The sequence below is a fragment of the Protomyctophum bolini genome, assembly GCF_963924005.1.
Source record: "Protomyctophum bolini genome assembly, chromosome: 12".
Taxonomy (NCBI): domain Eukaryota; kingdom Metazoa; phylum Chordata; class Actinopteri; order Myctophiformes; family Myctophidae; genus Protomyctophum; species Protomyctophum bolini.
The window spans coordinates 6,826,862-6,840,558 of record NC_137873.1 but is presented as its reverse complement, the minus strand read 5'-3'; the positions used below and the strand labels follow the sequence as shown (position 1 = coordinate 6,840,558).

The 13,697-nt window shown below is 47.9% G+C and overlaps 1 protein-coding gene across 1 annotated transcript in view; it reads left to right on the top strand.

The window, feature by feature from the left end:
• The window catches only part of zswim5 (zinc finger, SWIM-type containing 5), a 105,958-nt gene that overhangs the window by 68,011 nt on the left and 24,250 nt on the right, over positions 1 to 13,697 (top strand). Inside the window, 6 exon segments of the mRNA XM_080779218.1 lie at positions 528 to 884; positions 3,074 to 3,222; positions 5,867 to 6,017; positions 9,922 to 10,104; positions 11,106 to 11,282; positions 13,014 to 13,160. Coding sequence (XP_080635344.1) covers positions 528 to 884; positions 3,074 to 3,222; positions 5,867 to 6,017; positions 9,922 to 10,104; positions 11,106 to 11,282; positions 13,014 to 13,160 — 1,164 coding nt within the window.

Below are 13,697 nucleotides of genomic sequence, written 5' to 3'. Positions count from 1 at the left end.
AAGGATAGACGAGACATTTCAGTGAACAATTTCCTGACCATAGATGACCATCAAGTAGAGCTGCTATTTTCTAACGCTTTTCAAAAAAGTGTGAGAACTAACGCATTAACTGTAGGAGGGGCCTCAGGTCTTCAGGGGACAATCGTCAGGATGACATTTAAACGGTCCCGATTTCCGATCCTGAGACCACAATTTCTGTATTAGCCGATACCGAATACAGATACCAGTGTTTTGCGATCTTGTGTTGTGTTTATAGCTATATATCTCGTGTTGTGTTTATGGCAGACACGTGCAGTTTGGGCAACTCCAAAACAAGCTCCACATGCCCCAACATTGTGTTTACCTGCCATAGAGTCAACCCCTTCCTTACCCCCTGTATCGGATCTGTGGTTAGACGGGCATATTCACCGATACCGATATGACCCGATATGACAAATAAGTGCCGATACGGATTCAGTATGGGAACATCTCTAATTGTCATTAAAACCCTCCTCTCTCTCCTCTCCTCCTCTCTCTCCTCTCTGCAGGCTTCCACCTCAGCGGCACGGTGACGGAGCCCGCCGCATCGTCGGAGCCCGAGGTGACCCACAAGGTGGCCATCAGCTTCGACCGCTGCAAGATCACCTCGGTCACGTGCGGCTGCGGCAACCGCGACATCTTCTACTGCGCCCACGTGGTGGCGCTGTCGCTCTACCGCATACGCAAGCCGGAGCAGGTGAAGCTCCGGCTGCCCATCTCGGAGACGCTGTTCCAGATGAACCGGGACCAGCTCCAGAAGCTGGTCCAGTACCTGATCACGGCCCACCACACCGAGGTGCTGCCCACCGCGCAGAAGCTGGCCGACGAGATCCTCTCCTCCAACTCCCAGATCAACCAGGTCCACGGTAAGACACCAGATCCTTGCACTATATAGACCCCTGGGAGATGGAGTCTATCCCCAATTTTTCAAAAAAATGCCAGATCTACAAGCTCGTGGCGCGCTGTGAGCTTGTAGGTCTGCTATTTTTTTTTTTAAATCAAAGAACGACTGACACATAGAAACATTAGCTTTTTCAGAAAACTGTCATTTTCGGGCCATTGCGGCCTGATCACTTCTCATGCACTGAAGAAAGCAATGAGCTCAATTCAGGGCTCTAACCCAGGTTGGCAGAGGGGAGAGTAGCGCCCCCAATTGGCACCGGGTGGAAAGACGGATTACACAAATCGTGGGGATAAAAAAAAAGTGAATCAAATAAAAAATAATTTTCATAAAATGGAGACAACAAAGTTTCTACCCCGACACTATACGACAGGCCGACAGGAAGTCCAGCGATGGCACTTCCCGTCTGTGTTTGACGAGAGGTGTGGGGGGGGGGGGGGGTCCCAGGGGTCGAAGGTCACTGGGTTCGGAGCGCTGTGATATATAGAGGAATGTTTCACTTCCCTCACCGTCAGACGCACTTCAGCTCGGGGCTTTCCCCGGGTCACTTCCTGCTGCCCTCAGAGGAGTGCTTGTCCTGTCCGAGCGCATCCACGTTAACACGCACGCGCACACACACAGACACACACACACACACACACACACACACACACACACACACACACACGCACACACTGGTGTCGACGTTTAAACAAAATTAATGCCGTCTGCCCCGTAGGTTTTCCTGTATGCAAGTTGTATAAATAAAAAAATGAGGCCATAGGTATAGCCACGATGCGGAAAGTATTTTAGCGATAAAAGAAACCAGACAAAGGTCTCTGTCAGGGATCGAGGAGAGGATGCCACATCTGCACATGTTTCCACCCTTTTTGAGCGGTGCAACCACACCAAGGAACAGCAATGTCCGTGTTCACCTACCTACCTACCTATGTGAACCTATGTGACGTTAACCTATACCTATGTGACTATATGAGCACCAGTATGAGACTTATGAGTACCAGTAGGGGGCGCTGTTGTGCCAGAAACGGAGAGAGAGAGATAGATAGTGCTGCACTGTTGCCTGAGAGAGAGAGAGAGAGGGGGGGGGGGGGTAGAGAGGGGAGTTGCACCACTCAGTTCACACGGGTGTGATTTTAGGTGTTCATCAGGTAAATATGAGGTGTGCAGATGCTTATCCTCACCTTGATGTCGAGCACAGGGCCTGACCTCGAAATAAATAAAAAATCTCATAAATCCTATGAGGTATGAGCTTGTAGATCTGCTATTTTTCAATAGATAAATTATATCATAATGTTTGAAACACCAAAAGGGGTTCCCACTTCCCGCCCCAAAATGGCCTAAACACAGAGCATAAGTTACACACAATCTGGAACCACCAAAAGTGGAAAAAGTGTCACTCCAAAAATACAGGTTGACGCTTACTCACTCGGGGGGGACTGTTTATTTCCCCTGGAAGTGTTTCCTGCAGGAAGGATTTGGGTGACTGAGCGAGTAGTGAATACACACACAACTCCTCCCCGGCTGTCTGTGTGTTGACGGCTGGCTTTGATGTGGACGCGAGGATGTTGATCTTAAAACGTATTTGAATTGTACTCTGTGTTTTCGGTCTCGTTCCTATAAATAGCCTCGCTGTGTGTGTGTGTGTGTGTGTGTGTGTGTGTGTGTGTGTGTGTGTGTGTGTGTGTGTGCACGCACGCACGTGCGTGCGTGTGTGTGTGTGTGTGTGTGTGTGTGTGTGTGAATGCACACATCACTTGATGTGTCGCAAATATTGTAGGGAGTATCCAAAGGTGGAAAATTTCCATGGGAATTAACTTTGACTTCATGGGGGAATTATCAGGAAACAATTAAGATTACCTTTGATGTTGAGATTACCCCTCAAACAAGTACAAAATGAATTCAAGTGATGCATTCAAATTATTCAAATTCTAGAATTACGTCCGTTGGAAATGTCCCAATATTTTCCAGAAATGTACCAGGAATGTTCTGTCGTTGCAACACAATGTGTGTGTGTGTGTGTGTGTGTGTGTGTGTGCTCCCCTCTTCTAAACGACACATCTGTGTGTGTGTGTGTGTGTGTGTGTGTGTGTGTGTGTGTGTGTGCTCCCCTCTTCTAAACGACACATCTGTGTGTGTGTGGGTGTGTGTTCCCAGGTGCCCCAGACCCCACGGCAGGCGCCAGCATAGACGATGACAACTGCTGGCACCTGGACGAAGACCAGGTCCGAGAGCAGGTCAAACAGTTCCTGTCGCAGGGCGGGTACTACGGCTCTGGGAAGCAGCTCAACTCCATGTTCGCTAAGGTAGCAACCTGCTAAATCTACAGCTCAACTCCATGTTCGCTAAGGTAGCAACCTGCTAAATCTGCAGCTCAACTCTATGTTCGCTGAGGTAGTAAACCCGCTAAATCTACAGCTCAACTCTATGTTCGCTGAGGTAGTAAACCCGCTAAATCTACAGCTCAACTCTATGTTCGCTAAGGTAGTAAACCCGCTAAATCTACAGCTCAACTCTATGTTCGCTGAGGTAGCAACCTGCTAAATCTACAGCTCAACTCCATGTTCGCTAAGGTAGCAACCTGCTAAATCTACATCTCAACTCTATGGGCCATTTGCACCAAGAAAGATTAAGCCTTAATCTGGTTTAAATCAAGGTTTATCTATTAATCCAGTTGCACCAAACTTTAAACCTAGTTTTCACTAATCCGGTTTAGTTTTAAACCATCCTTTTAATCTTGGTTTTGTTTTTTAAATCTTGGTTTTAATTTTCACAGTAAACCTGGATTAATGTCAATCCTGTTGCACCACTACTTTAAACTTTGATTTAAGTATCAATAACGGATTAATTCTAAACCAGCAGGAGAGGAGGTTTAATTGAAAACAACATGGCAGCATATATACCTCTACATGTTTGTTGTTGTTTGGGAAACTATCGGAGGAAGTGGTGGTGTGTGTGATCGACGGAACAGATCTATAAACCTACCACGCACCACGGAGTGACCATACGTCTGTTGTTTTTTTTAGCGAGCGAGACGACTTTTATTATTATATATATTTTTGCTGCAGGCACTATCATTTAAACATTCTCAAATATGAATGAAATAGTAATGCTAATGATGCTCACGACTGCTGCTGTTTATTTACAGCGCAAAACCAAGATGGCGGACACACAACAAAGTTTAATCCATGAATTAATCACAGTTTAAAGTTTTAATCACAGTTTAATGGATTTTAATCACAGGTTAAGGATTTAATCACAGATCTGTTGAGCAATGCTTAAAATTAAGTGGTGCAACACAACTCGAATTAAAATTAATCCTTGATCAACAAATCCCTGATTAACACTAAACTAAACTTTATTTAATCTTTCTTGGTGCAAACGGCCCTATGTTCGCTAAGGTAGCAACCTGCTAAATCTACAGCTCAACTCTATGTTCGCTGAGGTAGCAACCTGCTAAATCTACAGCTCAACTCTATGTTCGCTAAGGTAGTAACCTTCTAAATCTACAGCTCAACTCTATGTTCGCTAAGGTAGCAACCTTCTAAATCTACAGCTCAACTCTATGTTCGCTAAGGTAGTAACCTTCTAAATCTACAGCTCAACTCTATGTTCGCTAAGGTAGTAACCTTCTAAATCTACAGCTCAACTCTATGTTCGCTAAGGTAGTAACCTTCTAAATCTACAGCTCAACTCTATGTTCGCTAAGGTAGCAACCTTCTAAATCTACAGCTCAACTCTATGTTCGCTAAGGTAGTAACCTTCTAAATCTACAGCTCAACTCTATGTTCGCTAAGGTAGCAACCTTCTAAATCTACAGCTCAACTCTATGTTCGCTAAGGTAGTAACCTTCTAAATCTACAGCTCAACTCTATGTTCGCTAAGGTAGTAAACCCGCTAACTCAACTCCATGTTCGCTAAGGTAGCAACCCGCTAACTCAACTCCATGTTCGCTAAGGTAGCAACACGCTAACTCAACTCCATGTTCGCTAAGGTAGTAAACCCGCTAACTCAACTCCATGTTCGCTAAGGTAGTAAACCCGCTAACTCAACTCCATGTTCGCTAAGGTAGTAAACCCGCTAACTCAACTCCATGTTCGCTAAGGTAGCAACACGCTAACTCAACTCCATGTTCGCTAAGGTAGCAACCCGCTAACTCAACTCCATGTTCGCTAAGGTAGTAAACCCGCTAACTCAACTCCATGTTCGCTAAGGTAGTAAACCCGCTAACTCAACTCCATGTTCGCTAAGGTAGCAACCCGCTAACTCAACTCCATGTTCGCTAAGGTAGCAACACGCTAACTCAACTCCATGTTCGCTAAGGTAGCAACACGCTAACTCAACTCCATGTTCGCTAAGGTAGCAACACGCTAACTCAACTCCATGTTCGCTAAGGTAGCAACCCGCTAACTCAACTCCATGTTCGCTAAGGTAGTAAACCCGCTAACTCAACTCCATGTTCGCTAAGGTAGTAAACCCGCTAACTCAACTCCATGTTCGCTAAGGTAGCAACCCGCTAACTCATCTCCATGTTCGCTAAGGTAGCAACACGCTAACTCAACTCCATGTTCGCTAAGGTAGCAACACGCTAACTCAACTCCATGTTCGCTAAGGTAGTAAACCCGCTAACTCAACTCCATGTTCGCTAAGGTAGTAAACCCGCTAACTCAACTCCATGTTCGCTAAGGTAGTAAACCCCCTAACTCAACTCCATGATCGCTAAGGTAGCAACCGGCTAAATCTACAGTTAAACTATATGTTCGCTAAGGTAGTAAACCCGCTAACTCAACTCCATGTTCGCTAAGGTAGTAAACCCGCTAACTCAACTCTATGTTCGCTGAGGTAGCAACCTGCTAAATCTGCAGCTCAACTCTATGTTCGCTGAGGTAGCAACCAGCTAAATGCTAAAGCGCCATCTCTCTCTCTCTCTCTCTCTCTCTCTCTCTCCAGGTGCGAGAGATGCTGCGTATGAGAGACTCCAACGGCGCCAGGATGCTGACGCTGATCACAGAGCAGTTCATGGCCGACCCGCGCCTGTCGCTATGGCGACAGCAGGGCACCGGCATGACCGACAAGTGCCGGCAGCTATGGGACGAGCTGGGTAAGCTATGGGATCGGGAACGGTTAGCCCATTCTGACCTGAGATCAGATTCATACGAGGTTTCCAACTGGACACACACTGATCTGACGATTAACCCATTCTGACCTGAGATCAGATTCTCTAAAAAAATGTCATTCGTTCTTCGATTTTTCAAAAATGGCAGACCTACAAGCTCGTAGCGCGCCACTCGGTGGCGCGCTATGAGCTTGTAGATCTGCTATTTTTCAATAGCTAAAGCATGACATGATGCTATAACACCAAAAGGTGTTCCCGTTCAGAATGGGAGTGAGGGGGCGCCCGATGCTGCGTTCGCACGGGCAGACGCAAAGATAACAGCCTACCATTCATTTCAAATGGAAGCACAGCGACGTGTACTTTAGACCTTATTAGTATTTAGGGCCCACAAGTTAATTGTATGTTCATTTACGCTTCTATGCCCAGTGTATATATACTTTCACCTGGGTTCACCAGGGCTCTGTATTCAGTACCCCACTCCTTCCCTCTACAATGTAGAGGGAAGGAGTGGGGTACCGAATACAGTAATGCAGTAATCCTGGTCTCTAAACTGCCTCCCCCTGGCCAGCCGGGGCGCCTGATGGAGGGGAAAGGAACTGGTTGGAATAACGTGTTCCTGTCTACACCCTGAATGTTGGCCTACTATGATTGGCCCAGGATCGCGGCCGCTATAAGGGTTCACGTGGCCAAGCAAACCAATCGCAGTCCGCGAGTTGGGTCAGGTGCTCTCTCTCAGCAGTCAGTCAGCGAGCCAGCCTCCGGTTTAGACTGATGCAATAATAAGCGCCCGGTCGATAAATCGATAAATCAATCAATTAGCAGGTCAGACAAAGAACGCCCATCATCATCACCTATAGCTATATAGTCGGGTGGATTGGCAGTTAGCCATGGAGCTTCAGTCAGCGGTCACCTCACCCACCCACCCAGCAGCCAGCCGGCCAGCCCCTGTTCTCCCTGCGTACGCCCGTTAAGACCCCCCGGATCAATATGGGCTGCTCGACTTCTTCTCCTCCATCGATCGCAGCGTTTAGACGGTCGATGTGGCGCTGAGTAGCACGAGAGAGAGAGACAGAACGGACGGACATGGATGCAAGGAGACGGATGGTGGAAGAAGTATACTCACGAGTATCACAATGCTGCAATGCAGAATTACTCTGTTACACAGGTGAAAGAACCGGGATTCTTAAATTCACTCGAGTAAAAATGTACAAAAAGTGGATGGATTTGGATCAAAATGTACTTTGTAACCCGTTTTGACCTGAGATCAGATTCTATAAATGTTCTTCTACATCCTGACAGTTTTCTGAAAAAGCTAATGTTTCTGTGTCAGTCGTTCTTCGATTATTCAAAAATAGCAGACCTATACAAGCTCGTAGCGCGCCACTCGGTGGCGCGCTATGAGCTTGTAGGTCTGCTATTTTTCAATAGCTAAAGCATAGCATAATGCTAACACCAAAAGGGGTTCCCGTACCAAAAGTAGAAAGTACTGAGTCATCATGCAGAATGGCCCATTTCACAGGTTTTCAAAATGTATAAAAAATGTATATACTAGGGCTTAGTGGTGATATTAATCAAAATAACTGTAGTGGAGTATATACCGGTAAGTGCAATATTTGCCTCTGAGATGTAGTGGAGTAAATGTAAAAGTATTTGTAAATTGTAAATACTACTAAAATATTAGTACTTAACCCATTCTGTACGGCAACCCGTTTTGGTGTTTTAAACATTTGTGTTATACTTTAGCTATTGAAAAATAGCACATCTACAAGCTCATAGCGCGCCACTCGGTGGCGCTCTATGAGCTTGTAGGTCTGCTATTTTCGAAAAAGATCAAAATAAATGTGGCGCAAATCTTTGAATACCGGTATATATTCTTTCAAAGTTAATGTTTTTAACTCAGGTCTAAATGGGTTTTTTAAGTACACTCTACTTGAGTAAATAATTGTACTTAGTCACTTTCCACCACTGAAAATAGGCCGATGGAAGCGGATCCCGTGTGAGTTTAATTAGCTGCTATGGTCTTTTCGTTCGGAGGTTTCAGTGCATCTCACTTTCCAAAACGCCGGCTGTATAAGTGCACGCCAGACGAGGCCGGGTAAATGTAAGTAAGTGGCGTCATAAAAATAGCATTATTGGCCCATGCCTCTCCGATGGCCTAAAAGGACATTAGCCCATTTTGGACGGGAGAACCCCTTTTTGGTGTTATAGCATTATGTTATGATTTAGCTATTGAAAAATAGCAGATCTACAAGCTCGTAGCGCGCCACCGAGTGGCGCGCTACGAGCTTGTAGGTCTGCTATTTTAGAAACAAAATCGAAGAACGACTGACATAGAAACATGAGCTTTTTCAGAAAAGTGTCAGGATGTAGAAGAAGATTTATATAATCTGATCTCAGGTCAGAATGGGTTAGTGTCATTTATGGACGTATTACCTGCAATGCGGGCTGTGATCTAAGAGAGAACGCTAGCTCATGATTACACTTTTATAAGATCAAGACCATTATTTTCTCTCCACACGTACCGTAAAAAAAATAAAACGAACGCTGTGTTTGTCAATATCCAGTGGTTCACAACACGTCATGGGGCTAAACTCATATAAATCTTAGATAATATTAGATAATAAATAATATTGTATATTATTGTCATCTTGGGGCGGCAGTGGCTCAGCGGGTTGAGTGGCTGCTTGGGAACCCGGAAGGTTTTCCCAGCGCTCTCCCAGAGTTCGTCTCAAGGTGTCCTTGAGCAAAATTGCTCCCGATGTGCCGATCTCCGTCATCTGTGTGTGTGTGTGTGTGTGTGTGTGTGTGTGTGTGTGTGTGTGTGTGTGTGTGTGTGTGTGTGTGTGTGTGTGAATGGGTGAAACTAATGCACCATCTTTGTAAAGGGCCATGGATATAGGCGCTATATAAATGCACCGTTTATCATTTACCATTGTCGCTCTCGTGCAGAAATTATTTCAAACCACCCACACACACACCTCTCTCTCTCTCTCTCTCTCTCTCTCTCTCTCTCTCTCTCCAGGTGCATTGTGGGTGTGCGTGGTGCTCATTAACCCTCTCTCTGGGTACTGCCACACTATCAAAAGAGCCGCGCACGTTTTTCGGCTTGCGGACAGCCGAAAAACCGGGTTTTTAGACGGCTGGTGGATGGAGAAAAAAAAAAAGCTCCACTTTGGAGGTGGAGCTTAATTCCCATCCACCAGCTGTCTAAAAACCAGCTGCGCACACACCACCGCACATCTTCTTCTGTCCGCAGCGCAAAACCGTTTTGCGCTTAGGTCTGGAAAACGGGGATTCTCTGTCTCCCCAGGTGTATTGTGGGTCTGTGTGGTGCTCAACAACCCTCTCTCTCTGTCTCCCCAGGTGCATTGTGGGTGTGAACTCTCTCTGTCTTCCCAGGTGCATTGTGGGTGTGAACTCTCTCTCTCTGTCTCTCCCCAGGTGCATTGTGGGTGTGAACTCTCTCTCTCTCTCTCTGTCTCTCCCCAGGTGCATTGTGGGTGTGAACACTCTCTCTCTCTGTCTCTCCCCAGGTGCATTGTGGGTGTGAACTCTCTCTCTCTCTGTCTCTCCCCAGGTGCATTGTGGGTTTGAACTCTCTCTCTCTCTCTGTGTCTCCCCAGGTGCATTGTGGGTGTGAACTCTCTCTCTCTCTGTCTCCCCAGGTGCATTGTGGGTGTGAACTCTCTCTCTCTCTCTCTCTGTCTCCCCAGGTGCATTGTGGGTGTGAACTCTCTCTCTCTCTGTCTCTCCCCAGGTTCATTGTGGGTTTGAACTCTCTCTCTCTGTCTCTCCCCAGGTTCATTGTGGGTTTGAACTCTCTCTCTCTCTGTGTCTCCCCAGGTGCATTGTAGGTGTGAACTCTCTCTCTCTCTCTGTCTCTCCCCAGGTGCATTGTGGGTCTGCGTGGTGCTCAACCCCCACTGTAAGAGCGAGGAGAAGGCCGGCTGGCTGAAGCAGCTGAAGAAGTGGGGCGACATGGACGTGTGTCCTCTGGAGGATGGGAACTATGGCAGCGAGCTGCCCAACATCACCAACGCTCTGCCTCAGAGCAACCTGCTGGGTTCACAGGGTCAGTGCACGCACACACACACACACACACACACACACACACACACCCAACATCACCAACGCACTGCCTCAAAGAAGCAGGGTCAGTGCACGCACGCACGATTTCTCAACCCATTTTTTCACCCAGTGTCAATGATCTAATGTAATCCTGGGCGCTACACTTCCTACGCCAAGTCGCCAACCTGGGGGGGAGGGCAGCGGACTGACCTCATGCTTCCTTCTATGCATGAGGAGTCCAAGCTGCTTCTTTTCACCTGACAGGGGGGGAGTTTCCCCGGCCGGACGTTATTCCGACCTGATCCTTTCCCCTCCGTCAGGCGCCCCGGCTGGCCAGGGGGAGGCAGTTTAGTGACCAGGATTACTGCATGTTTTTTTTGTGAGGGTTACCTATAATTGTCCACCCTTGTAATAATAATAATAATAATAATATCTCAAACTTATATAGAGCTTTTCTGAGTACCCAAAGACGCTTTACATGGGGGGGCTTTACAGAGGTAACAACAAATTAAAAACAACTTTAATAGAAAAAAAAGAACATTAAAAGACAGTGAAAAGGGTTAGCTAGGGAAGTCAATTTTGAAGAGGTGGGTTTTGAGGGTGGATTTGAAGGTTTGAAGGGTGGGGGCATCTCTGAGTGCCTTAGGGAGGGCATTCCACAGGGTTGGGGCATCTCTGAGTGCCTTAGGGAGGGCATTCCACAGGGTTGGGGCATCTCTGAGTGCCTTAGGGAGGGCATTCCACAGGGTTGGGGCATCTCTGAGTGCCTTAGGGAGGGCATTCCACAGGGTTGGGGCAGCAAAGGCGAAAGCTCTGTCCCCCCCACGTACGGCGTTTGGTTTTGGGGACGTCGAGGAGGTTTCCATCACCAGACCTGAGGGAGCGGGGAGGGGGACATGGCGTTTGAGGAGGTCACAGAGGTATATGTGGGAGCCAGGTAGTTCAGTGCTTTGTAGGTGGTCAGGAGTGTTTTGTAATGACGATTCCCCTCTCCCTATATGGCAGACTCCCTGTCTCGGCCGCGGCGCACGGTGTTCACGCGCTCCATGGAGGCGTGCGACCTGCACTGGCAGGACAGCCACCTGCAGAGGATCATCAGCAGCGACCACTACCTCGCCCCGTCCTACCAGAGGGAGGGAGAGAGCCTTCTGTTCAACCCCCAGGGTCTGCCCCTGTGGCTGGGTGAGGGCGCACGCACACACACACACACACACACACACACACACACACTGCTGTTCAACCCCCAGGGTCTGCCCCTGTGGCTGGGTGAGGGCGCACGCACACACACACACACACACACACACACACACACACACACACACACACACTGCTGTTCAACCCCCAGGGTCTGCCCCTGTGGCTGGGTGAGGGCGCACGCACACACACACACACACACACTGCTGTTCAACCCCCAGGGTCTGCCCCTGTGGCTGGGTGAGGGCGCACGCACGCACACACACACACACACACACACACACACACACACACACACACACACTGCTGTTCAACCCCCAGGGTCTGCCCCTGTGGCTGGGTGAGGGCGCACGCACACACACACACACTGCTGTTCAACCCCCAGGGTCTGCCCCTGTGGCTGGGTGAGGGCGCACACACACACACACACACACACACACACTGCTGTTCAACCCCCAGGGTCTGCCCCTGTGGCTGGGTGAGGGCACACACACACACACACACACACACACACACACACACACACACACACACACACACACACACACACACACTGCTGTTCAACCCCCAGGGTCTGCCCCTGTGGCTGGGTGAGAGCATGCATGCACGCACGCATGCACGCACACATACACACACACACACACACACACACACACACACACACACACTAGGGCATTAAGCAACTAGTCGACTATTCAACGACTAGTAAATCCACTAGTCGACCTTTGTAGGCCTCAAGATCAGGTAGATTATAGTTATGGTCACCAACGTACACAGTTTTTAAATGTACAGATATTTATTTTCCAAAATAATAATAATACGTAATATGTAGTTAAACAACGCCAAGTTTACGTCGCAAACTAGGCAACTAGTCGACTAGTAAAAAAAGACTAGAAGTGAAACCCCTGGGTGAGAGAGTACGAACGCACACAGACACACAGACAGACTGAAGAAAAAAAATAAGCCTACAGAACAGAATATTTTTTCGTCGATAACGACATGCCCAAAATTGCGACGCCAGGTAAGCATATTCAAGCTTAGTTCTCGCGTGCACGCACGCACACACACACACACACACACGCACACGCACGTATACACAAATCCTCTATGACAGACGTAGTGGAGTTGGATAAGACAAACTGTTTTGCAGAACAAGCTACACTAGAGACACACGCACACACTCTCTCACACACACACACACACACACACACACACACACACACACACACACACACGCACACACACACTCTTAATTCCGCTGATATATTGAGGCCAGTATCTGCAGTAAGCAGCTTCCAGCTAAGATCTGTCAGATTCTGCAACTTAAGCCAGCTATCAGACACACACACTGGCTTTCTGCTGACACTGGCACACTTGTGTGTGTGACTGTGTGTGTGTGTGTGTGTGTGTGTGTGTGTGTGACTGTGTGTGTGTGTGTGTGTGTGTGTGTGTGTGTGTGTGTGTGACTGTGTGTGTGTGTGTGTGTGTGTGTGTGTCTGTGTGTGTGTGTGTGTGACTGTGTGTGTGTGCGCGTGCCTGTGTGAGGGAATTTGCTCCTCGAATTGTTGTCTTATATTGGAGTCCTAACCTTCTGTCTGTCTGCCTGCCTGTCTGTCTGTATGCCTGTCTGTCTGTCTGTCTGTCTGTCTGTCTGTATGCCTGTCTGTCTGCCTGTCTGTCTGCCTGCCTGTCTGTCTCTCTCTCTCTCTCTGCGTACAGATCACGTCCCGACGGCGTGTGCTCGTGTCGACGCCCTGCGTTCCCATGGTTACCCCAGGGAAGCGCTGCGATTGGCCGTGGCCATCATCAACACACTGCGGCTGCAGCAGCAGCGGCAGATGGACATTTACAAGCACCAGAAGAAAGGTAACGCGCACTGCACGCGCGCGCACACACACGCACGCACGCACACGCACACACACTGTACTATACCTTGACACAGGTCCTGGAACAACATTTTCAGAGGGGGGGGGGGGGGGGGGGTCGGCGGCCGATTACATATAATTTTGGGCGTCCTTGACATGAAAATGTTTGAGAACAGCTGACATAAAAACATGAGGTTTTTTTACAGAATACTGCCATGATTTAGTAGAATCTGGCCTCAGGTTTTAACCAGGGGGGGGGGGGAAGTCAGACAGATATTTCGTGAAGCCACTAAGGAAATCGGGACTTCCTGAAAGTTCATATAATGGCCTGTTGTGGCGCTGTCATTGGGCCCAAAAAACCCCATAGCTCCATATAGAGGCCCATGTATTTGGGCCCAACTTCACCTAGACTGTATTACCTTAATAAACATGGTCATGAATACTTTCCGCTTCCAGTCACTAGTTTAAAGTCTCATTTCTCATGTCATAATATTCTTTTTGGGAAAATTATAGTCCCATTTGTTAAAAAAAATTACCG